Genomic DNA, 23,372 nt, shown 5'->3' on the forward strand with positions numbered 1-23,372 from the left:
CCATCTTCCTTTCACATTCAGACTGAGTGTGCCATTAGCAGAGCCACTGACCACATAAAGAGCAGGATAAAATTTGAGTTAACATCACTTCAACAACCACTGTGTGTCACAAACTATTCTACCAATATAATACAATGTACAGTTTATTCAGGATGGTTTGTTTTTGATATTATAGAGTCATTAATAGGAGTTTTAAAGGACATACAGGGGGAGAAACACATCTCTGAAGCACCAGCTAAAGTAGTTTGGTTTCTTTTATGGGAGCTGTAATAAAGGCCTTGAGGTACTGATAAACTCCTCTGGATTACAACCCGTCTGTCTTTAATGCAGAGTCATTGTTTCGAAAAATATATACGACAGCAGTCTGTAACCTGCATGTCCTGACCACTGTAGCTTTGGAGACCTACAGGAAACAACTCAGAGAAGCCTGGGCCAAACACTCTGACCCGACACACTCAGGGAGTTTAACAAGCACACACTCACTAATGAGAAACGTACTCATATCGAATTACTTATCAGTGAAATGTTTATTGAACTACTGATGTCAACAACAACTTTGTAAGTCTACTTTGACACAGAGAAACAAGACATCAGACTTTATTAATGCTCACACATAATTAAAGATGAGTTTAAATGTGCACAAGCAAGAGTGACTCTCTCTCCTTCATACTTGCAACAGTGTGACAGTTCTGTCGAACAGAGACTCAAACACAGAGATAAGCAACAGGACGCACAGCTGAAAAATGCAAAACCTTCACTGAAGAGACACAAAGAGTCCAAACAGAGCAAACTGATCAAAACAAGCAATGTCCAAAAACCACAGACACTATCACAAGGCATTGCTGGAAAGCTACAAACACAATCGGGCAGAGGAAATGGGAAGACTAGGGAGTCCATAAATGTTTGGGCAGATGTCAAAATGAGGGGCAGGTGAGTAACGAGGACAGGTGTGGGTAATTATGGGGACGGAAACACAGAGGTCAGGAACTGAAGCAACAGGAGATGTTTTTTTAAAATATGCACAGATATCAGGATGTTACGAGCATGTCTCAGCTCTGTCTTTCACTGACTCACGCAAAAAGACAAAATAATGGAAAGACAGAAAAACACAAAACACAACTACAGCAATTCACTGACATATAAGTGAGTTCTGCTATTTCTAATCCCCATTCTGACTAAAATGAAAATCAAAATTGAAATCAACTCCTCACTATTGTGGCCCCCAAATAATATTGTTTAGTTCGTCTTAATGTCGTTCATCTCGCGCTACTTTCTCTATACACTCATCTCACACAGACAACATGTAACGTTGCAATAACTGTAGTAGGCCTAACCGTAGTTTATCACAGACAAAACAAAAAAGAGAAAGAGCACAAAAATCACCAGCCCATTCCAGAAAAAACGAAAACATATATATATATATATATATATATATATATATATATATATATATATATATATATATATATATATATAAATAAATAAATAAATAAATAAATAAATAAATAATAATAATAATAATAATAATAATATAATAATAATAATAATAATAATAATAAACAATAATACCAATAATAATAATAGTCTCCTCGGTAACTAACAAACCCTTGTTTGGCTCAGACTTGACCGTTTTTTACCTTTCCCAGAGACTAGACGGCTGCCTTTGGTAGCAGCTGTTTAGTTTCAGTTTACATTTATTGCTGAACAAACAGATCACTGTCAGACACACATTCCAACAGCACTCTTCTTGTTACTTTATGGTACTCTGGAGCAACGGTTCACTTAGCTGAGGTCACACAAGGTTCAACCATAGTGAAAATAATACCTGATCAAACATGCAGTAAATATGACCAAAAATCATACAATATGGATCATGTCATAAAGATAGTCGAACATGATGATGTGTTATTGTCAGTGTCAAAGTAGAAATCTAACTGCATTTTGCAATAGCTTGCTTGTGGTTTAACTACATTCATACTTACATAGGAATTCATGTCTTAAATTTCTTTTTGGTTTGTTTTTAACATCTTCTGTAGTTAACTATTGCAAATACAACTAAGTGCAATAAAAGGAAATTATTGATTTTTTAATTTGTGCTAGGTTCGACACTGCCTGTGAAATATTTAGCTCATGTTTTGTACCCTAAATTTGTAAAACTTAACTTCAATATATTAGGTGTCATTATTTATTAACATACATTTTAATAAGTTGTTGTTTAAGAAGTTACCTGAGTAATCCTGCTTGGTTTCATACTCACACCTGGACTCTGATTTCAGAGGAAATGTATCTGACTGATGGACACTGCGTACAGAACCAAAGCTGACCATCATTAAGACTTGAAACCGTTGTTTAATGAACATATATATAAACAGCATTGCTTCTGAAAATAACTCAAAAAAGGTGAGATTCTCCATACAGTTGCATTTTTTATTATAGATAAGTTTATGATATCTGGAGAATGGGGGGAAACGTACAGATTGCACACCTACTCCATGCCATGAAGGTCTTTATTAAAATTATGTGTGCAGGTGTTACGTTTGTTCCTTGTGTACGCTGTTTTTTGATAGCCTTGCACCTACATGATGTGTTTAACTACCTTCTCTCAGAACACGACCTACAGTTTGTGTTTTTAATAGTTCTGGGACCAGAAGATATCTGTTTGTTTTAACTACAGAATGTCACAAAAAGAGACACTGATGATGCATAGGTGCAGACAGTAGTTGTTGTCTATGTGGAACATTAAAAAATGTTGACGTCAGTTGTTTGTTTAAATGTAAGTGCAGGTCTAATTCTGATATCCAGCCAGTTTGTTTGCTGTCTGCAGACAGGCTGGGACTCTGGATTTTTTGTGTCATAACTAAAGTTTGTACAGAGGGAATCTTCTGTGTTCAGTTGTAATTTTTTTACCTCATTAACTGCACCCTTCAGGAGCTTTTAATCATAGAAAGATCACAGAGTGCTGATATCTGTGGGAGCAGGAGCTCTGTTTCTGTGAAACAGCTGCCTGTTCTTGGACTTGTTTTATTCAAATAAAGAAGCATTTTCAGATTTACCACAGATTTCTCACAGACGTCTGACCTTGATGCTTTTTCATGCATGACTTTTAAGCTCCGGCAAATACCACAGGTGGTGGGGGATAGTCAAAGCTCGTCAGCCTGACCTTGACACAAAACATGTCCAGGAAATTCTCCTTATCTTCTTCTACTCCCACCATTACTCCCAGGAACTGTGTGCAGATGCTTCAAATAAGAAAGCTCTGTTTTCTAGAAATATCAACCAAAAAAAAAAAGACATCATCAGACATCATCATCGTTTTGCACATTAAAAGTAAAACTAACACAAATTCATTAATTCTTAGAAGACTACATGTGAACAGTGAATACTTTAAATTTCTGTGTAGTCTTCATAGTCCCTTGATTATATCCCATCCATTCCTTAAAAAAGACAATTTATGGGAAAAAAATAGAAATTTATTTCACAATCAACAGCAAATCTAAGATTTACAGGAATTTCATTAAAACGAACAAAACATGAATATATAAAAACTACAAAAATCACAGTAGGTGATCACTGGAAATCTTAAATTAGAAATGTTAAAAACTGAAACACACAACTTCATATGCTTTTTGAAAAGGATTCAGAACTACTGGCAAAATCCTGAACGTGTTGCCGACAGAAAATCCGTTGAGTGTTCTCATTTGGTACAGTGAGACATGTTTTCCTTTGAAGACATCAGTGTCGTGCTCAACATGCTGTACGGCATCTCACAAGAGAAAATCCCAAACGTAAGCCGCAAATATGAACTTCATTATGTATACTAGAAACAAACAGAACAATGGCAGAAACAACTTGCACGTGTTATTAACATGGTGTAGCAGTTGTTTCATGGAGAAGTGACCACAGAGGGAACTACGGTAAAAACCCTCTGCCGGACGCAAAACAGGAGTTTACAGATGCCTGAGACATGATCTCAGGACTGGCTGCAGCAGGAAAGTACAGGACTGGATTGTTGATGTAAACCTGAGAAGGGCTCTGTGTTATCATGTTGGTGCTGTTTAGAGTCGGAGCGATTCTGCTGGCGTTGTATTGGTTAACGTCGATCAACATTTGCGAATGGTCGGCTGGAATCATGAATGGAACGACGCCTACGTAAACAGCCTCACTGGTCATGTTGCCATTTTCTGCAGCGGGGGCTCCTGTCCATGAGGAGTACTGCTCCTGTAATAGCATTTGCTGCCGCTGCATCCCGAGCCTCGCCCAGTCTGGTAGTGATGGAGCTGCTACACTGAAGTGGCTGGCTTCCTGCTGTGGGTAAATCTGGCTTTGGTACAACTCTCTGGAAGCGTGACCTTCACATTGGTATGAACTCCCAGAGTATGCAGGAGGGTTGTTTGGTGTTGTGTAATTTCCAACAGCCTCAGAGGAAAAATAGCCTGACTGTCGATTAGTGGTGTGAGCCTTTTGGCTGTACCGACCATATCCTCCTGAAGCGCCAGCGGGGTTTACTGATGCAACTGTGGCGAAACTGTGAGCGACCTGATTGTCCCTGTTAGCCTTAGTCTGCTTCTGTCGTTTAAAGCCATCTACAAACCGCTGCTTTTGGGTGTTTGGCCTGACAGTAACAATGGGGTTAATGGGCAACTGAGAGACCCCACTGCTAGAAGTCTCTGTACCATCTCGTGGCATCTGACTTGAATAATTGCTGGTGACTGCAGACCTCCTCTTTCTTAAAAGAGCCTTTAATTCTTCAACCATTTTAGGGTCTGGTGTGTCTTGTGCATCAGGTCCTGTGTTTTTGTGCCAAACAGACATGAGTGTAGAGGTTGCAGCAGGGTTCACAGAAACGGACTCAGTGACTGATTCAGGGCTGGGCTGGGTGATAGGCGGCTGCTCACTGCCCAGTCTGCTTGAGGCTGGAAAAGGATCCTCCAGTTGGGGGTTACTGGTACAAGATCTGTGCAGTGTTTCAATTGACTCAACAGCTTGTCTTTTTCTGGCTGGAGGGCAATTATCACTGGGAGACCCTGATGGGGGCTGACTGGTTTTAAGACCAGTAATGGAGCAAGACGAGGATTCTGAGTGTTCCTCTGCCAGTTTCTCTTGCACCTCTGGGACAGGCCTCTGGAGCTGAGGGACTGGGGCTCTGGGTTCTGGTTGCTCTTGGGGACTGAGTGATGTGCCAGCACCAGGGACAGGAGAGACAACAGAGTCAGCGTTTGAGGAGACACAGTTCATATCCAGAGGACTAAGGACTGTTCTTTGTTTGACCCCATCCACATCGCCAACCGTCTCTTCCATATGTTCCTCTGTTTTTTGTCTTGCTCCTAAGAGAGACAGTGGAGAAGTTATGAGAGGACAGCCTCGGCTTAAAGTCATTACAGCTTATACTGTGTTCACGCTACGACGTGCAGCCGTGACCAGCTATGTGCACCATCACCGTGTCGCTGTTGGAGTGTTACCATAACGCTTGTTAACACAGTTATGTCGTCACTGGCTTCTGTGCGTCTGTTACTTGCCACAAAGCACCTCGACTGAACAACATCTGAATTTGTAACATTTGGTCAATAAAATATCTTTTTTTTACGAATGTCTCAGCCCCATTTTAACATCACAGTTTGCCATCCCATTACATCCCAGTGTGCACCGCAAGGCAAATAAAGCTAGCATAGCATAAGCTAACACATACCACCGCTAAAAACTAAAACATCGCACTGAAAAAGTCGAGCCAGCTCAACTTTGATTTGTAGTGCATCACGCATATTGTTATTCGGCTGTTTAATATTTTCCATTTACTTAAATTGCCATGCATGAGAGAGAAAACAGCCTAAAGTTGTGTTGAAGGCCGCTGTTACAGTCTGTGATGGTTGTTTCAGTCTAAGTGTTTTAGAAAAAATACTGATTCTCCAGTTCAGGAAAATGGCTACTTTGATATACAATAAACTTTTTCTGAATTAAGATTAGAAAAACACAAATTCGAAGATTCTGTTATTTTGTTACTCACAAGAGCTGATCGCAACCTGTGGGGAAAAAAAAAAAGAATCGATTATTTCCCCCACCCCTAACTGTAAATGATATGATCAACTGTACCATTGTCACTTCTTTGGTCCGTCTCGAGTGCTCGTACTGGCTGCTTCTCCTTGGGAAGAGATTCGTCTGGACTCTGCTGTGCTATAGGCTGCTGGTCTGTCAACAGAAACCAAAACTCAGCTTATCCCTGTTGTGTCTAACTTACTTACTTCAATTTAGCTGTACAAATGAACGAGAAACAATAGCTCCTGTAACTGGGCTGACGGGACTCACCCGTTCCTTGTGGCGTGTAGATGGGTGGACAGGAGACACTCAGGTTCTTTGCTTTCTCAATGTTTTGCACCATTTCTAAAGCTATAAAAAGCAAATAGAAAAGTTGACACTTAATAGGGTATACTCCCATGGACCATACACTAGACTTTGCAAATTAAGCTTATCGTTACCTTCACTGAATGGAGCTTTTGAAACACGTTCATAATACTCTGGTCTCACGAGTACAACCTTTGTGGAAGAAGAAACAAACAGGGCTACAATTACCATAATGGCTGAGTATTTCCACTGTACCATGTAACACAAGGGCTACTGGAATGTGCATGAAAAACGAGGTTTGTTAGTGTTCATGGCATGACCTGAAAATTAGTAAGAAACAAACTGACAAAAAAAGAAAAAAGCAACGTGTTTAAAAATTACAGTAATTTTGTAACATCATTTAAAATTTGTAATAATGATCTCTAGAATATTGTTTTTACCAAGCTTTATTTTTTTAGCCAAGCCTGTCTAGCTTTTTGAAAAATAATTTCCTAAATCCATTGATTTCATTGCCTTTTTTTCCATGTCTTTGAATGAGATCACACCAATCTGAAAGGCATCTGAAAGCAGCAGAGAAAGAGTGATGTTGCTCCAGATTTTAAGAGATAAATGTATTTCACATACACAGCTGTGTGCACGTGTCTAAAGCTCGTCTTGTGTCAGATGATGATGCTAAATATCGTCTAGTGACACAAAATAAAAATCATGCACTTGAGCGCGCAGAGGAAACACTGAACACTGTAAGAGATTTTTCTTTCTATTTGTCATAGAGGAATTGCAAAATTGCCACAAACACTTGTTCACCATAAATGACAATTTCTTTCACTGACAATTAAAAAGACAAGAGATATGTGCAAATACTATGCAAATACATAGACCTAACAGGTTACCTGTGCGTCCATCTTTTTGTGACTCTCCTGTGATACAAGCATCTCGGCAACGCCCTTTAAAATATCCTCTTTCTTTGATTCCGACACATTCTCATCTGACATGAAGTACAGAAACTTATTGTACTTCCTCTGCTGCAAAACATACATCATGTTAGATTAAAAAAAATGATGGGAGCAAAGCCTCAATACTTTTGTTGTTTAAAGGTTTTTGATGAATTACTGAGACAACACTCACCATGTGGTTTAAGCGGTGCTTCTTACTGACCATGTGTGCACAGATGTCATTGTAGGAGAGTGTCACGCCGCAGCTCTCACACAGGTAAAAAGAATGCATGGATATCCCTCGACACTCCCACACAGATCCCAGACCTGATGACGACATGCCATCATTAAAATATTGCGAAATTTTGTGAAATGACATGAACAGAGTGAGGAGGCTTTGCTGTGTATGAATAGACACACCCACCTAGGATTTGTCTACGGTCATATCCTTTCACCTTCAAGTAGTATGTGGACAAATTACTGCAGCCAGGAATGATTTCTCCTGTGGCAACCATAAAAAATAACAAATCAGTATGTTAAATTACAACAAACACTGACTCACAAATGCTTTACACCTACCTATTTGGGGGGCTTGTGATTGTTTTGGCACATGTTCTGCTTGTGTTAGGCTGGGTTTTGGTTGGTTCTGCTGTTCTGTGTTGACTGTAGCAGCAGAGGAGGGCGGGGCCGGATCAGGGTCTGTTACAGGTGATGGTGTTTTCTGAAAGCTTTCGAGCACTTTCTGTGTGTTCTTAAACCTTGGATCCCTGCTCTCCCGCTGTTGTCTTTTCTCGAGAGTCTCTTGGCATGTTGAAGGGGTTTGGGTAAATCTGCCTGCGAAGTCAGTGGCAGAAGGTTGCACATCATGATCCTGAGATTTCTCCACTTCAGCAGCTGGGAGGTAGAGACGAGAGAGGTGGTGGATTCCCGTAACTGAACAACATAACAATAGCACAATTACAATGTAAGACAGTGTAAATAATAATAATAATAATAATAATAATAATACATTTTATTGATGAAGCACTTTTAAAGGAACTCAAAGACACTGTACAAAGGATAATGCAGCATATATATATATATATATATATATATATATATATATATATATATATATACATAGCGGAATCTACAATCAGTTTATTAAACAGTTAGTCTAGGTTAAAAACTAGTTTATGAAATGCTCTCTAACTTGAAATGATAGATTTTAATTTGACAAAAACTGGCTGCATTTTCTCATACATTAAAGTTCACTTACAGCTCTGGCCCTGCTGTTGCAGTACAGGAAAAAAAACATGAATGCATATTAAAATGAAGAACAAAACATTTAGACACTCACACAGCACAATCACGTCATTGAGCACTCAGAATAATGGCTCATCACCCACTCACTAAGACACGGACTTTCACGTTTATAGGGCCAGACTTACATTCTACAATCCACCCAAAAAAAACAGAGTAGCTTAATGATAGTGTATGACACACAACACAAATACCTGCTCTTCCTGCGTCTTTAGTTCTGAGATTTACAGTGGGCTCATTTTTCTTCAAGATCGAACATGAATGAAGCTGGTCTGAGATTCGATTGTCAGCTTCTGGCTCTGAACTCTTCACGCTCTGAGCTCTGTCCGACTGATCTATAGCGAGAGTTTCTTTCTCTGTTGAACTGGACTCAATTTCTGAAATAAGAACAGCAATAAATTACCAAGTGTGAATTTTACAACAACAGCTATCTCATGACACTGAGCCTGAAACAAAGCTTGTGTAAGTGTGTGGGGTTCTCACCTGGAATCTGGACCCAATGTGTCTGAAGCTCTTGTCTCTTCTCCTTCTCTGATTGGTTATCAGTAGAGTGACTTTCATTCTGTGGTATCCCTGAGACAAAATAGCAGTAAGTGGTACAATGCATTTGCATACGTGTGTGCCTCATTCATTAGGTCCTCCGCTAACATCACAAAGACACATCATGAGTTTCTCAACTTATCAAGAACAAAAACCCTGAAAGTATCTTAGCTGGGGCAACAACTAGTCCAAACTCAACAAAGATCATCTGAGGAATGTGAGTGCAAAATTCAGATGTATTCGCACATGGATGAAAAAAAACAGATACATTTCAAACTTAGATGGTGTTTAGAAAGAACAACTGAATCTACCATCATCGGGGCTCCAAACTTCACATGGGCTGATAGAGGGAACTTGCTGTCTCCAAACGTCTACAGAGGGTGACGAGACCTGCGAGGCTCTCTGTTTGAACATTTCTTCCAGTTTTACAAAAACTGAGAATACAGAGAGAGAAAATGAATTCAGACATGAGCACACAGTACATAATCCATTGTAATGAGAATGAATACAAATCTACAATGTAAGCAATCTTCCTGAAGAGTTGATTACTTATCATAACAACAGATATTATATATATGCGTAGGTTTAGCAAAACGAAATTGTCGCTGTATATTTCCCCATTAACAGTCGACGGTTAAGTGAGCACCCATCTACAGTAAGTATTAACCTTGTATTGGCAATAATCTGGCGAAATGATAAGTATCATGATACAGAGGTTACGATACTGTATCGCAATATATCGCAAAACATTGAAAGACAGGCAATATATTATGATTTTTTTAAAATCACATTTTAGAAAAACTGTAATAGTATAAAAACTCCATAAACACTGTACCATGTGCATGAAATTAATGTCAAACGATTACATGCGAATACAATAGTAGGATCTGTGTTTGTGTTAATTACTTTCCCTGCAACACACTAGCAATATGTTGTATACAAATTGATACAATATCATAAGCGACGCTCAAGTGTATCCATGCTTTCTTAAATCATTATTCAATGGCTCAAAACATACACCTCAAACAACAATAAAATAACATGTTATCAACCATATCAAGGTAAATTGGTGTCAAAGAGTCACTATCTTTCAAACAGGAATATGCAAGGGTGTATATTATTTTCAGAGAATGAGACACTGATGACCCTGTGCCCTAAGATTGTTACTTCATATCTTGTAAAAGAAAAAAAAGTACATTTTCTCAGAAGAACAGTTCCTGTCACAAGTTATCTAGCCACTATTTCCTGTCCTGTCATCTCTCACTGTCGCTCTCCCACTGTCATAAACATTCTAGTTTGTGCTCATATACAACTGTGAATTCTTTATATTGTTGTTCACTGGTCAAAATATACAGTTTACCTCCTTACTTTACTTTGCAGAATTTTTAAAGTGATCATTTTGGTTTCAATTCTTGGTTGAAGGTGACCACTCCAAACAACACTGTCTTAGTTTGCAGTTATTTTTGCCTCTGAGGGGACCCAAACTTTGCCAGCAAAATGCCGTCCACAGCATGACAGAGGCACCTGATCCCCTCACTGTAGGGGTGTCAGCCACACATGCTGTCACCTACTATTCCAGAATAAGGTAAAGGATTACTTGTCTGACAAAATCACACATTTCCACATCTCTGTAGACCAGTGCTTATCGCTTTTGCACCACTCTATTCTCCATCTGCAATTATCTTCATAATGAGGCACTACAACCTTTCTTTAGTATCCCTCTATATGTAATTATCAATGATCTATTCTTGTTGATATAGTCTGATCACATTCTGCATTGACATTTTCACCTAATCAAGAGTTGCTCTTATATTTTGTGTCATTTATTTAGGAGCATCACAGTCTTTAACTGCATGCCGTCAACCATAATTTTCAACCCTTTTTATGGATGTCTTTCCTGCAGATGTCCCTAGCGAATGTGTGGTCAGAAGAGAGAGATCGAGTGTGTGTGATGGTGATGCGTGAAAGTGCAGTGACTAAAGCAGAGAGTATGAAGATAAATACTGCAGCAGAATGCATGTACCATTTAGGCTATTTGTTCGTGAATGAATTCTTCAACTCCTTTCATTGAGGATATCTTTACCTTGATCCACTGAAAGACGAGCCAGCTCTCTGTACTCATCAATATTCACTTTCAGGCTCTAGCAGAAAGAAAGACAGAAACACTCATACAATGGTAATTAAAAGCGATAACCACAAAGTCTATCAATTGTAGGTCATTTTGAATGTTTGTGGAGACTCTAGCGGGTCACCTTGAATTTTACGCCTTTCTCAGCCTCGGCCAAGTAGTTCGCTTTCTCCATGACTGCCTTGCGTGACTTGCCAATTTCAGGGTACCTCATATTCTAGCCAGAACATTAAGAGCACACAGTTAGCATCTGTAATAATGTCCTGCTTTACACACTTCATACATTTTCTACAACGAGAATTAAAGTAAGCACACACCACATAGCGTGACACGTGGTTAAATCCCGATGTGTGCGTGGACTTTAATAACCTGACTGAACACAGCTGACAGTAGGTTTGCCGCCTTTCTTCACAGGACACTGAAATCAGCTGGCTCAATCCTAAAAAGCAAAGAAACAATGCAGACCTCTGATTAAAACCAGAGACAGTTCATGAAGACTCGCTGAGTGATTTTTCTCATATACGCTCACTAGCTACTTCATTAGGTACGCCTGTTCAACTGCTCTTAAAATCAGTTTCTAATCAGCCAATCACATGACAGAAACTCAATTCATTTACACTGTGGACATTGACGAGACAATCTGCTGAGGTGCAAACCAATAGAAGTTAGTTGGTGCAAGACAGGCTGGGTTGAGTATTTCAGAAACTGAAAGGCAACAGTAACTCAAATAACCGCTTGTTACAGTCGAGGTATGCAGACAACCTTTTCTGAGGGCACAACACGTCAAACCTTGAAGCAATGGGCTACTGCAGCAGATTAGCACACTGATTTTATCGCGGAGAAATGTTTCTAGCATATTGTTGCATCTGTCCAGTGAAAAATTAAGACAGTTCTAAAGGCAAAAGGCAGTTCTGGTACTGTACTTGCAAGGTGTACCTAATAAAGTGGCCAGTGAGTGCAAATAATAATACTCACCAACTCGAGGAAAGCTTGTGTTACTTGTGTCTGTCTTTCTTGCAGAAGTATGTGATGGTTCTGTGTGCGGATTCTTGTTTTCAGACCTGGCAGTCACGTGAGGAGCTGCAGGAGCCTCACTCTTGTGAACATTTGGTGCAACATCACAAGTTGACCCCACTGAATTTTTCCTATGTGCAGTCTTGTCAGAGGCCCCAGTATTTCCACAATTTACTGACAATTTAGTCATTTTAGCAGTGGCTACGGATGTCTCCATAGGTGCAACTGCAGTTTTGGATGCAACTTCAGAATTTTTGGAGGCAGATGCAGTTGGGCGGACGGGTTCACGCCGTACTGTGAAATCTGCATTAGGGGTGGTGGCAGCTTTATATGCAGACGCAGAAACTTTGGCTGCAGTTCCAGTTCTGCTTGCCAGTGGTTTGGACAATGTTGCAGATGTTGTGGCTGAGGTCATACTCGAGATGGTGGAACTAGAGGGGTGACTAGTTGCTGTAAATGTACGAGTGCAAACGGAGGAAGCTGCTGTACGTTTGTAAGCAGTTTCTCTCAATGTGGTGGCTGTGGTATAACTGGAGGTTGCTGTCGTGGATGTGGTGGTTACAGTAGAATATGAAACTGCTGCTGTTTGTGGCGTCCCCACTGTCTTGGAAGTGGTTGCCATTTTCAATGGTCCCACAGTTGTGTTTGAAATGATTTCAGCTTTGTTGTCACTACTTCTGGAAGCAGTCAGGCAGGTGTCAGTGTTGTCAGCTGACTCAGACACCTCAGCAGGTTGGTTGGTTGTACTGGAGGTGGTTTCAGTCATCAGAGACACGGCTGCAGTTACTGAGAATGGCTGTCCTTCAGAGTCTTCTAGATTATCATCAATCTCCATTTCCACCACCTTTGAAAGAAATGAAACAATCATAAAAAATAACATCCCTTTAAGAATATTTGAAGCCTAAATGCAATTGCCAAGAGTAAAGAGCTCATGTTTGGCTATAAGCAAACTACACTACAATCATGTGATTTAACATCGCCACAACAACACGGCTTTAAAGCTATGTTCGGCACAGCTTGGCATAATAATCTTCTGTTAAACACAAAAAATAAAAGCAAAAAGCAGAAAATGATTTTTTGAACTTTATGAATGCCAAATAGACTGACCTGATAGTGGTCCGGCGCAGAACAAACTATACATTGAGTATCAACGGTGACTGAGGTATCCTCAGGTTGAACGCCAGGTGGATTTGAGGTTGAAGGGAGGTCAAGTCCACCGTCCTGCTGATCCCGAAGGGCCTTCACTGTCTGTATTGCTGTGTAGATAATGGATAATACAGAGGAAATACAGTACAGTAAAGGTCTGACTTTTGCAGTCACCTGTTAAAAAAATCAAATTAAGAGGATGTACCCTTACCTGATTTAAAGTCTTGTTTTGAGATGTTATCATAAATCTCATCATCCAGATCAACAACCTGAAGTCCAGAAATAACATCAATTCACTTAAAAACAAAAAAACTTTCTTTATCCAGGACTGTCCAAAAGAAAAAGACTATATTTTCCATCTCAGGCCACATGTACATTAGTTTTTTTGAATGTACATATGGCATATGAGAATTCTGCTAAGACAGACTCAAAAAATCCTATCCAAAAAACTATCCTTCAAGATTTACTCACCACCGAATACATCCTCTGATGGTCGACTCCGGTCACATGGCTGAGGATGTTCTTCTCTGGGATCTTCAGAGAGCAGCACTCACAGAGGTAGATTGGGTCACGCTCATTACAATTGCACTGAAAAAGTGCATTTAGGCCTAGAGGATATATTGTTCACTGTTAATATTGTGAAACAAATGTTGCCTTGAAAATTTCTTATTTTATTACAAACTTAATGAAGCTCAGTTAAAGCTACAGTTGGTCGTATTTATGAAAAAAAAAACCTTTTTGGTCACATTGACGAAACTGGCGAAACTGTCACTTGTTCTGGAAAAAGTACATGAGGCAGACAATCTGTGATAAAAAATAATCAGTGCTGAAAAGGAATATAATTGTTTTCAGATCATCTGTCTCATTTAGTTCTAGTAAAATTTCAGCAAATATAACTTTTTTTTTTTAAGTTACCAATTACAGCTTTAACTATAAAACAATTAATGAAAAGAGATGAGGAATTCATGAATATGATAACAAAAGTTGCATTATTTTCCTCTCCCTTTCTCTCCATTTGTGCCATCATTAAAAAGTAAAATCTCCAAAAACATTTCAAACCAGTAACCTAACAATAAATTTTAAACTTATATGTTTGAAGTTTAAGTGGTGTTAAGATAGCTGTTTCCAACAGACCATTAATCAAAAAAGAGAAATGGTGGTGTCAGGTTTTTAGGTCCTGAACATGCAAGTTTGGTAAAATCTCTACCATTTTTGTTATTTTGTCCAATTGGTATAACTTTTATGGTAACCAATGGATTCATTAACGTATTCTACAAGACTAATTAATGTAGAAATCTTTTAACTGACATTAGGACTCATAAAAAAAAGAAAACAAAGAAACTGACCAACAATAGGCTCTTGGTTTTCCCTCTTGACAAACTGCCACAGCTGATCTCGTTGCTGGTTTGTGTTAGAAGCCGCTGTAACAACCACAGACTCAGACACATTTTCATAAAACACCAAGAAAAATCGCCACAAACTTAAATCTAGCATTTAGCCAATAAATACCTTTGTCGTTTGCAGTCTCATGACTTGGTTTGCCACTTTCTCCCTTCTCTGCGGTGGTCAACTCCTTTTGTCGGCATCTTGCCAAGTCTTTGGATTCTTCCTGAAGTGTGTCTTCTTTGGAGGTGACCCGCTGCCTTTTAAGGGCCATTTCTTGCTTTCCATCCTCAGCAGGACAGGTATCCTCTTGTGAGACTTTCCTCTTCTGTGTAAACTGTGCCAGTACCTCTGTGCTACTGTTGCTCAACTCTTTTCCATCCTCTGTTTTATCTTTTTTGACTACGTTCTGGCAGCTTTCCAGGGTCTCCCCACCTGGTTTTCTTTCTGTGGGCCTTTCAGTCTTCTCTTCCTTTATTGCCTGGCATGTCTCCCTACCTGCATTCTTTATGTCTGTTAAACTAGTTTTTGAATACACCTCTTCTCTCTCCTCTGAATCTTTTTCACATGGTGCCAGAGTCTCCTTATTGTCTCCCTTTTTTGTGTCTTCTCCGCCTTCTACACAGTGTGTATTGGTGACTTCAGCGCCAACTTCTACTGGAGTCATTTTTAGAGTCGACTCATTAGTGTCAGATTTTTGACATGTTTTCCCACAACAGTCCATCACCCCGCTGTTTTTCTGACTGTCGTCTCTCACATGGTCCTTGCAGGATTCTTTCTGGGTTTTTCTAGGGACTGAAAAACATATATGAAGTTAAAAAATGCATTTGATCAAAACTGTCAACACTGTTTTATCTAGTATCCGCTCAGTGATACAAAAGGAACAAATGAGATGTCCAAAATAAAAAAAAAGTGTGGCTATGTTGAGGAGATTTGTAACAGCAGATTGCAGGAAGCCAGATGTACAGATGGTGGAGATATGCCCCCTTTCAGGTGTAGTCGGTATAGACCAAATCACACATCACATTAACGATAACGCTTACATGTAATCAAACGGCAAGTAAACTTTCAGTCCGTTTACATGATGTTATAAAAAGTCACATTATTGTGTTAGTACAACTAAAACTGGCCTTTTAAAATACATGTAAACATGTTAAGCCGACTGAATTTGGACTAAATCAAATTTCTCAAAGTCGGACTAACACACCCACATAATGGGATTGAAAATCGAGCTTGTAGTGGATGATAAGGACAACTCCTGATAAGCAGATATTCAAATGCCTACCCAAAACTAAAACTCCTCCTGGAGATTCCTTAGATGACCCTCGGGGTCAGCTAATGGACCTAATTGCCCTGTTGAACTTATGACTCTGGGCAGCAGAACTAAATTACGACAGATTTTAATGCCGGACCGACCGTTTGAGTTAACTTACAACTCATTTTGGGGCGAGGAGCTGTCAACTGAGCTCCTGCAAAGACTCAAGGAGACGTCAGGAGATCCCTACATCACAGTAACTGACAATTTATGCTTTTGTTGCACAACCAAGATGTGACACACATCCGCAGATCTTCAGTTCCTCACTGGTTTTCATCCCCTCATTTTTATCGTTGCTTCATTTATTAGTTTGTTGCTCATTTAGTCATTTTATTCACTTTTTGTCTTTGCTGTATTCACTGTTTCATCATTTATCCATACCTATTCTTTAAGTCATTTATTTGTAGTCTTTTAGGAGTAGTTTTGCTGTGTAGTGAGTAATTTAATAAAACTTTCATTTATAAAGACACTTGATCTTGTGATGTTTATGTGTATAATGTCACTGTACACCTGGAAAAAGTACTCTGTAGTAACCTTCAAATTATGAGACTAGATTGATTAATAAGGTAAAATGGGCTATCAACATTTCTTTTTTAATGTGTAATGCCCTGAGGTTTTTAAACTCAAATTTTTAATGTAAACTTATTGTTTCTGATTACCGAAGTTGAGACCCATTACTCTACTCTATCTTTATACGAATTCATGTTTCTGAGTCATAATTTTGCATTATGAGTTATTGTTACGCATTTTGGTATTGATTTAATGATTACTTAATAATTTTAATCAATTGCTAATGAATTAATGAATCTCCTATTTTAACCGCTACAAGCTATCCCATCATGTAGACACCCTAGTCGGACTGTAACTGGACTCAGCGTTCTGTGAGTGCTCCTCATCGCCCTGCTGCTGCCCTCTGTGGTTACTTCTGTTTGTTACCTCTGAGGGGGGGTGCTACAAACGAGTATATCATTTTCCAATTGCATTATTTGGGTGTGTTAGTCCATCTTCGAGCAATTTGATTTTGTACGATTTCAGTCAGAATAATATTTACATGTGTTTTAGACATCCAGTGTTATCCAGTCAGATAAATGCAATAATTCAACTTTCTCTAGCATCATGTTGACATACTGAATAACACTGACCTGACCTCAAAATGTTTAGTTCATATATTTGCTTGGACTTACATAGCTTCTTTTTATGATATACTAAGGGTTTTAGATTTCCTTTCCCACATCTCCTCTTCACACTTGCCAGGATCTTTGTTGCTGGAACAAAACAGGAAAGGATAGTCAAAAACTAATTCATAATTTCAGATGCCATTGCAGAGCATTCACTATGTTACAAATACTCACCTTCTTTGAAGTGGCATGGCTCCCAGATGGGCTTGTCCAACCTTATTTCCTTTAAAGGAAGAAAATATGAAAACAAACGCATCAGTGTATGGCTAAAGGAAATGCTACATGAAGATGGTACAAAAAAAAAAACAATATCTGGTATAAAATACCTGTATATGTGATGGCGGGCCAATGTATGCCTGTTTCGCCAAGTCCAATAAGGTCTCTGCATCTGTGCTCGAATTCAGCGAGTCTGGAGAGTGGAAACTGACCTATACACACGGACACAAAGCACACATAAACAAATATTTAGTCAAGTTAACAAGAAAAAGGACTATAGCTACAAAAGTACGCTCCGGATATGAAATAAAAATGAAAAACATAGAAGACTGACAATATAGACTGTAGTATAATACTGACCACTTTAAACAGTGACATTTGCACCAACTGAACAGCTGCCCAAGAAGTGTACTAAGTTAAGGGAGGTGTGGGGGGGTGGGGGTGGCTGTACTGCAGTATTTTGAGATGCGAGATGTGAGATGAACACACTAAAAACTTTATCTTATTAGACGATAAAGATGGTGAGAAAGATTTCATTTGGGGACATAAGTTGCAGCTGAAAAAAAGGTAAGATATAGATAGATAAGCTAGATAGGTAAGATCGATAAGATAAGATAGCATGATTAAAATTGCAATAATATCATATTACTTGAGTAATGTGATAATAATGTATGGTTACTCCTTGTAACAGTACAGTTTCAACAAGACTACTGCATACTGTAGTTGTTTCTTAAGTAGCAATGATGTGTGGAAGATGAAGAAACCTCCGCGGACACCGACTCGGTTGCATAATAATCAATTTATTGCAGCAAAGTTCAGCATCCACCAGGCCCCATGGTCTGCCTGGGAGAGGATTCAGGACCAATGCGAATCTCTCTCTTTCAGCTCATGCAAGTCTCTTATATACGTACAGGCATCAATACATTTGTCCGTAAAGCAACTCTTGCCCTGCTGTGATCAATCACAAAACCCCACAAGTATCTCCTTATTTGGAAGGAACCTTATTCCATGTTACTTCTAGCCTGGTGCCATTATTCTACACACTTGTCTTCCAGGCCTAAACATCCCTCGACCACTAACTTTGAGGCCTCCTTGCCTGACCAAATTAGGAACTTTAAGAAACTGAGCATAATACACCACAATACATATCACAATAGCTTCCCAACTGAATGTGGAGATTGCTTCACATGCCATTAATCTAGCAATATATGTCAATCCATAACGTCAGACTTAAAAATTGATAGGTTTTTGCACTACAAGTCTGATATATTCAAGTATTGTTTTAATTGTGTTATAACACATTTTACACTAAAGAGCCCTTTTTGATAATGGAGATTTCCAAATAAGCTAGAAACAAAAAGGGGTGTAGAAAATTAGCATTTATAGAATTAGCAGATTAAAAAAAATCTGGGTAGTTCTTATTCTATCTATCACTAGTAAAGTGTTATTTTATAACGCTACCCAATTCAAATAATTTTTAGTTCAAGGTTCATGCATTATGTGTGTAAATTACATGACCTAATCTGTCTTCTCTGACAGCCATACTTCCAGCAGTGTCAACACATCACTGAAATAGCCAACTACCATTCATATAAAGCGCAAAAAAAAAACCAATTCACATAAACCCTTCGACCTTTTAACATGCCACTAACGTCAATTAATACGTTTTAGCTTTAGCATTAGCATAGTCCCTTTGTAGCTTGACTAACTTCAGCTAACGTTAGCAATTAGGGCTGTAATGTTAGCGAGCAATATCGATCATTTTCCTCATCGATTGTGTCAGTTATATTATGATTACTGCTGACGCCGTTAACACGAGGTAACGTTAGCTGACGTTACAACTGCTTAAAGCAACAAATACTCACATTCGAGCTGAAAAAACCAACTTTAACATTTTGCTAAACAAAAACAATCTAAGTTATAACAACGTTGCTAAGTAACCCAAATGGTAAACACCGGTGTCCTGCCAAAACGTGACGTCTGCCAGAAACTTACTAATTACGGTCCGCGGGTGCGCGCGCAGCCTGTCAAAGGTGTATTGCCCAGTATTCACGTGTTAAGCTGCTCTCACATGGATCAAACAGTCCTAGCATGTAAATACACGTAACTTTATGTCCGTGGTAAGAGCATAGGTATGTCTTTGTGCAACTTTGATGTTTCTTGAAACCCAGTTTTCAGGTGTTTGATGTACGATTTATAGTTTGATCAGGCATGACATTATAGACAAAATTGTTGTTCCCCTTGTTTGTATGTGCTTAATGTCTAAAATCTTGTTTGCATTTGAAAAGTGGTCTATCATACTTTACCAATTGCTAAAGTTGAAATACCTTTGAAGAGCCAATACAACATAAAGACCTTCCAAAAAGTGATTGCAGCTCCTATCTTGTTACTAAAAGGTTTTTTTCTGCCTCATAATGACCTGGTTACATTCACATTGATATATCTGACAGATTATCGTTCACCCAGTCCTTTTTTTACCTGTGTAAATACCTTGAAGGGCCAATGCAATGCATAACATGTAATTTCTTACTTGCCAAAAAGTGATTGCAGCTGTTATCTTGCCACAGAAAGGTTGTTTCTACCTCAAAATGACTACGTCAGTTAGAGTGAATGTATTTTAACAATCATAGCCCATTCATTTCCATTTTTACCAGTGTAAATACCTCTGAAATACCAATGCAACAAATAAAATGCAATTTTCAACTTGCCAAAAAGTGATTGCAGCAGACTTCTACTTGCCTGCCTTTGCACAACACACCAAATGAATACGATAAGAACAGAGCGACAGTAACAGCGCAACAGTCACCAATAGTGAGAAAACGATGCAGTAAAAAGTGTGAGTAAAAATACTCACCAGAAATTTGACAACATGTTTCCGACTGAACACATGAGCATAGCATTCATCGCCTGACAGCCTCCTCTCACAGAGCATACACAGGAATCCCATTTCTGTGGGCCCATTCCGTGTGAGCTGCACATCGAACATGACCACAAAATTTGAACCTGCAATGATGACATAAAGAAAAGTCAAAAACGCCCAGAGTGCAGTTCTGATTTCTGGCAAGACTCTTTCTCTCCAGTGATACTCACCGAGCAGAGGAAATCTCTCATTTTGATGAAATCTGGTGAATCTTTGATTTGGTGGAACTGTGGATGTAAAAACAGACCAACATGCACGAGTCGGATGCAAGTAAGCGATTTCATTTATCGTATTAAAGAATGGAAATTACTTTAATTATTCAATCTTATCACCAACCGTCGCTTGTCAAGATTGTGCGGTATTCATGAAGTCTCTCCATCACTGCAGACAAAATTAGGGAGAAAACAAAACTATTTCAAACTGCTTTGTGATTTACATTTGGAATTCAATGTTGTTTGGAAAAAAAAACTACTTCAAATAATCTCCCAAAAATTATAATTTAAAAAAACAAAGGGCTTCAGAGCAAAGAGGAAAGATACAATAAGTTCCTACCTTGTGGGTATTCAAATGAGATGATATTCTGAAACTCCCAGTATGGCATATCAAACACCTGAGAAAGGAAAAACTCTCAATTAGAAATGACTAAAGAAAATAATTTAGTCTAAAGGAGATGACTGCAGGAAACTTATCTTTCCTTTCTATTACATTAAAAAGCTTTAGTGAGGTAAGCTTTAGCCATTTAGACTGAATTTATGTTTGATTTACGCTCGTAAAAATGACATATCTGTGAAGAAAATTCCTGTTCTGCTAATGCAAACACTATTTTATGTATCCATAATGATATTCAAATGTTCAATGTTGAGTTATTGAGAAACTATAACTAGATAAACTCATTGTAAAAGAGTTGAGAGCCAGAAAGGTTGTGAAATCTCTTCTGGGTAGGTATGTTCTGAGAAACTATCTACAGATATATCTACGGCTGCCCCAAGAAAGTCAGAATCATTAGTCAGAAAACCTTCAGTCAACAGCTACAAGTCGAGCAGCCTCTCTTTTTTTTTTTGGTATCCACTGTGCTGTGTACCTCTGAGGATGTTTTTGTCCCCAAATGTTGCTGCTAAATGAACGCTCTTGACTTTTATGATATTTTTTGGTATGGCTGCAGCTGACACGATTCAGCAGCGCTGAGAGAAAATAAGATTTTATTTGACTTGCAAAAGTCTGAGTCAGGTACCGCCATAAATATATCTATATATATCTAAAGACATCTACAGAAAAACTACATACTATATGTACAACCACTGGACGTATGTGTAGAGGAGATAAGGAGTAGATTTTAGGCACAAAATGGACTGCACTTGTATAGCATTTCTGGTCTTCCTATTACTCAATGAGCCTTCACACTACATGTCACATTCACACATACATTCACACACTGGGCGCAGCACCTGGAGCAATTCTGAGTTCAGCATCTTGCCGAAGGATACGTCAATATGTTGACTGGAGGAGTTAGGGATTGAACCACTGACCTTCCAGTTAGAGGATGACCTGCTCTACCTCTGAGCTACAGCTGCTTCGCAAAAAACACTTGGTTATAGTTTGTAAATGTGGCAGAATCACCACCGGAAATGCTGATGTTGTCTTGCTTGTTTTAACCTGGTCTAGAAAGTTTGTCTAAATCCTGGCAGTGGTTTCCCCTAGGTGTAACATCAAACATCATCCCCTTCATCCCCCAGTGACACTCAGCTCATATGTACGTATGAGAAACATTGATATGATATGTATGAAATGTAGCATTGTAACATATCCCAGATTTTCCTCCAGCGACTCGGCGGAAATACAGAATTTCCAACAAAACACCTTCATGATCAAAAAACACAAAAACAGGTGCGTTCTTTGGCATTTTACCTTCAGCAGCATCTGTTCTGGTCCTCTTTTCTTCTCCTCTTCCCACGCCGCTGACCTCAAGACTTTCAAATCCAGATGTGCGTCCCACCCAAAAGGCAGCTGCCAGGGATTCTGGTGCAGCTAAGAATATTAAGACAAAAGCTGCTTATTATTAAACCCTGGTATGGCCCAGGGGAGTCACCTGTATAGTACTTTGGTTCTGGACCCTGTAGGATTCAATGTTTTTATATTGACTCTGTTCTTATCAGCATAACCATGCAATACTAATGTAACAATAATGAAAATATTTTTTGTTAATGCTTACTGTGATGCATTCAATGGACAGGTTGATTACTTGATGATAACACATACAAAGTATTGCATTAAAAAGTGGTTCACTCCCCATAACTTTCAATAGAGAAAATCACGTGTTAAGGTGAAAAATCACATGTTAACATGTATGTTAAGATGGAATATACTGTATGTTAATGCATATGTTAAGGTAGAATATCACATGTGCAATTGCATGTGTTAAGGGAGAATATCAGTGTGTATATGCCTGTGTTAAAGGAGGGATATCACATTTGTCAAAGTGGGAAAATCACTTTTTCTCATGTAATTTTAGACATCCTACTCCAAACTTGGGACCGGTAAGGGTCTGATGAAGCAGCTGTGCGCAAATTTTGGAGCTCTGTAGCTATACCCTTCTCAGCAGTATGAGTAAAAGTATGATTACTTCAGTTCACAAAAAAGGTAAAGACACAAAACAATGTGGCAGCTAAAGGACCTATATTAGTATTTGAATATGCGCTATAAAACTAAAAGCAAAACACACATAATTTGTAATTCCTCACACACTAGTGGTTTTGTTGGCATCCACATACAACTGCACTGAACGCAAACCAGACGACTGACTTCAGACTCACCAAGGTGTTTATGAGATGTTTTGTGGAGTCCAAGTGTTGCTTGAGAAAGGAATCTGGGAAACAATCCTTACAAGCAAAGCACACACAAATAGGTTCCTCCTGAGCCTGACTGCTGACACACATCACAACCAGGGATAAACCTAAGCAAACAA

The 23,372-nt window shown here is 38.9% G+C and overlaps 1 protein-coding gene across 5 annotated transcripts in view; it reads right to left on the reverse strand.

Annotated features, from left to right (window-relative positions):
* Positions 1 to 3,448: 3,448 nt before the first annotated feature.
* LOC121958183 (uncharacterized) overlaps positions 3,449 to 23,372 on the reverse strand; it is a 41,714-nt gene continuing 21,790 nt past the window's right edge. For 4 of the 5 annotated variants that reach the window (XM_088090043.1, XM_088090041.1, XM_042507053.2 and 1 more), the window contains 29 exons: positions 23,221 to 23,360; positions 22,316 to 22,435; positions 20,963 to 21,020; positions 20,747 to 20,791; positions 20,581 to 20,637; positions 20,345 to 20,493; positions 17,601 to 17,702; positions 17,449 to 17,497; positions 17,281 to 17,361; positions 14,908 to 15,576; positions 14,745 to 14,819; positions 13,870 to 14,006; positions 13,610 to 13,667; positions 13,360 to 13,508; positions 12,214 to 13,096; positions 11,556 to 11,677; positions 11,363 to 11,455; positions 11,194 to 11,251; positions 9,422 to 9,544; positions 9,054 to 9,143; positions 8,765 to 8,947; positions 7,848 to 8,201; positions 7,693 to 7,770; positions 7,462 to 7,595; positions 7,227 to 7,358; positions 6,471 to 6,528; positions 6,301 to 6,381; positions 6,088 to 6,183; positions 3,449 to 5,324 (listed from right to left, as the gene is read on the reverse strand). In XM_088090043.1, the coding sequence (XP_087946169.1) occupies positions 3,910 to 5,324; positions 6,088 to 6,183; positions 6,301 to 6,381; positions 6,471 to 6,528; positions 7,227 to 7,358; positions 7,462 to 7,595; positions 7,693 to 7,770; positions 7,848 to 8,201; positions 8,765 to 8,947; positions 9,054 to 9,143; positions 9,422 to 9,544; positions 11,194 to 11,251; positions 11,363 to 11,455; positions 11,556 to 11,677; positions 12,214 to 13,096; positions 13,360 to 13,508; positions 13,610 to 13,667; positions 13,870 to 14,006; positions 14,745 to 14,819; positions 14,908 to 15,576; positions 17,281 to 17,361; positions 17,449 to 17,497; positions 17,601 to 17,702; positions 20,345 to 20,493; positions 20,581 to 20,637; positions 20,747 to 20,791; positions 20,963 to 21,020; positions 22,316 to 22,435; positions 23,221 to 23,360 (5,789 nt within the window). In that variant the 3' untranslated portion in view covers positions 3,449 to 3,909. The remainder of the gene's footprint in view (positions 5,325 to 6,087; positions 6,184 to 6,300; positions 6,382 to 6,470; positions 6,529 to 7,226; positions 7,359 to 7,461; positions 7,596 to 7,692; positions 7,771 to 7,847; positions 8,202 to 8,764; positions 8,948 to 9,053; positions 9,144 to 9,421; positions 9,545 to 11,193; positions 11,252 to 11,362; positions 11,456 to 11,555; positions 11,678 to 12,213; positions 13,097 to 13,359; positions 13,509 to 13,609; positions 13,668 to 13,869; positions 14,007 to 14,744; positions 14,820 to 14,907; positions 15,577 to 17,280; positions 17,362 to 17,448; positions 17,498 to 17,600; positions 17,703 to 20,344; positions 20,494 to 20,580; positions 20,638 to 20,746; positions 20,792 to 20,962; positions 21,021 to 22,315; positions 22,436 to 23,220; positions 23,361 to 23,372) is intronic. The other variant, XM_088090042.1, reaches the window with a different exon arrangement.

Source organism: Plectropomus leopardus, chromosome 17, assembly GCF_026936395.1.
Source record: "Plectropomus leopardus strain MGB_pleo_1.0 chromosome 17, ASM2693639v1, whole genome shotgun sequence".
NCBI classification, from domain to species: Eukaryota; Metazoa; Chordata; class Actinopteri; order Perciformes; family Serranidae; genus Plectropomus; species Plectropomus leopardus.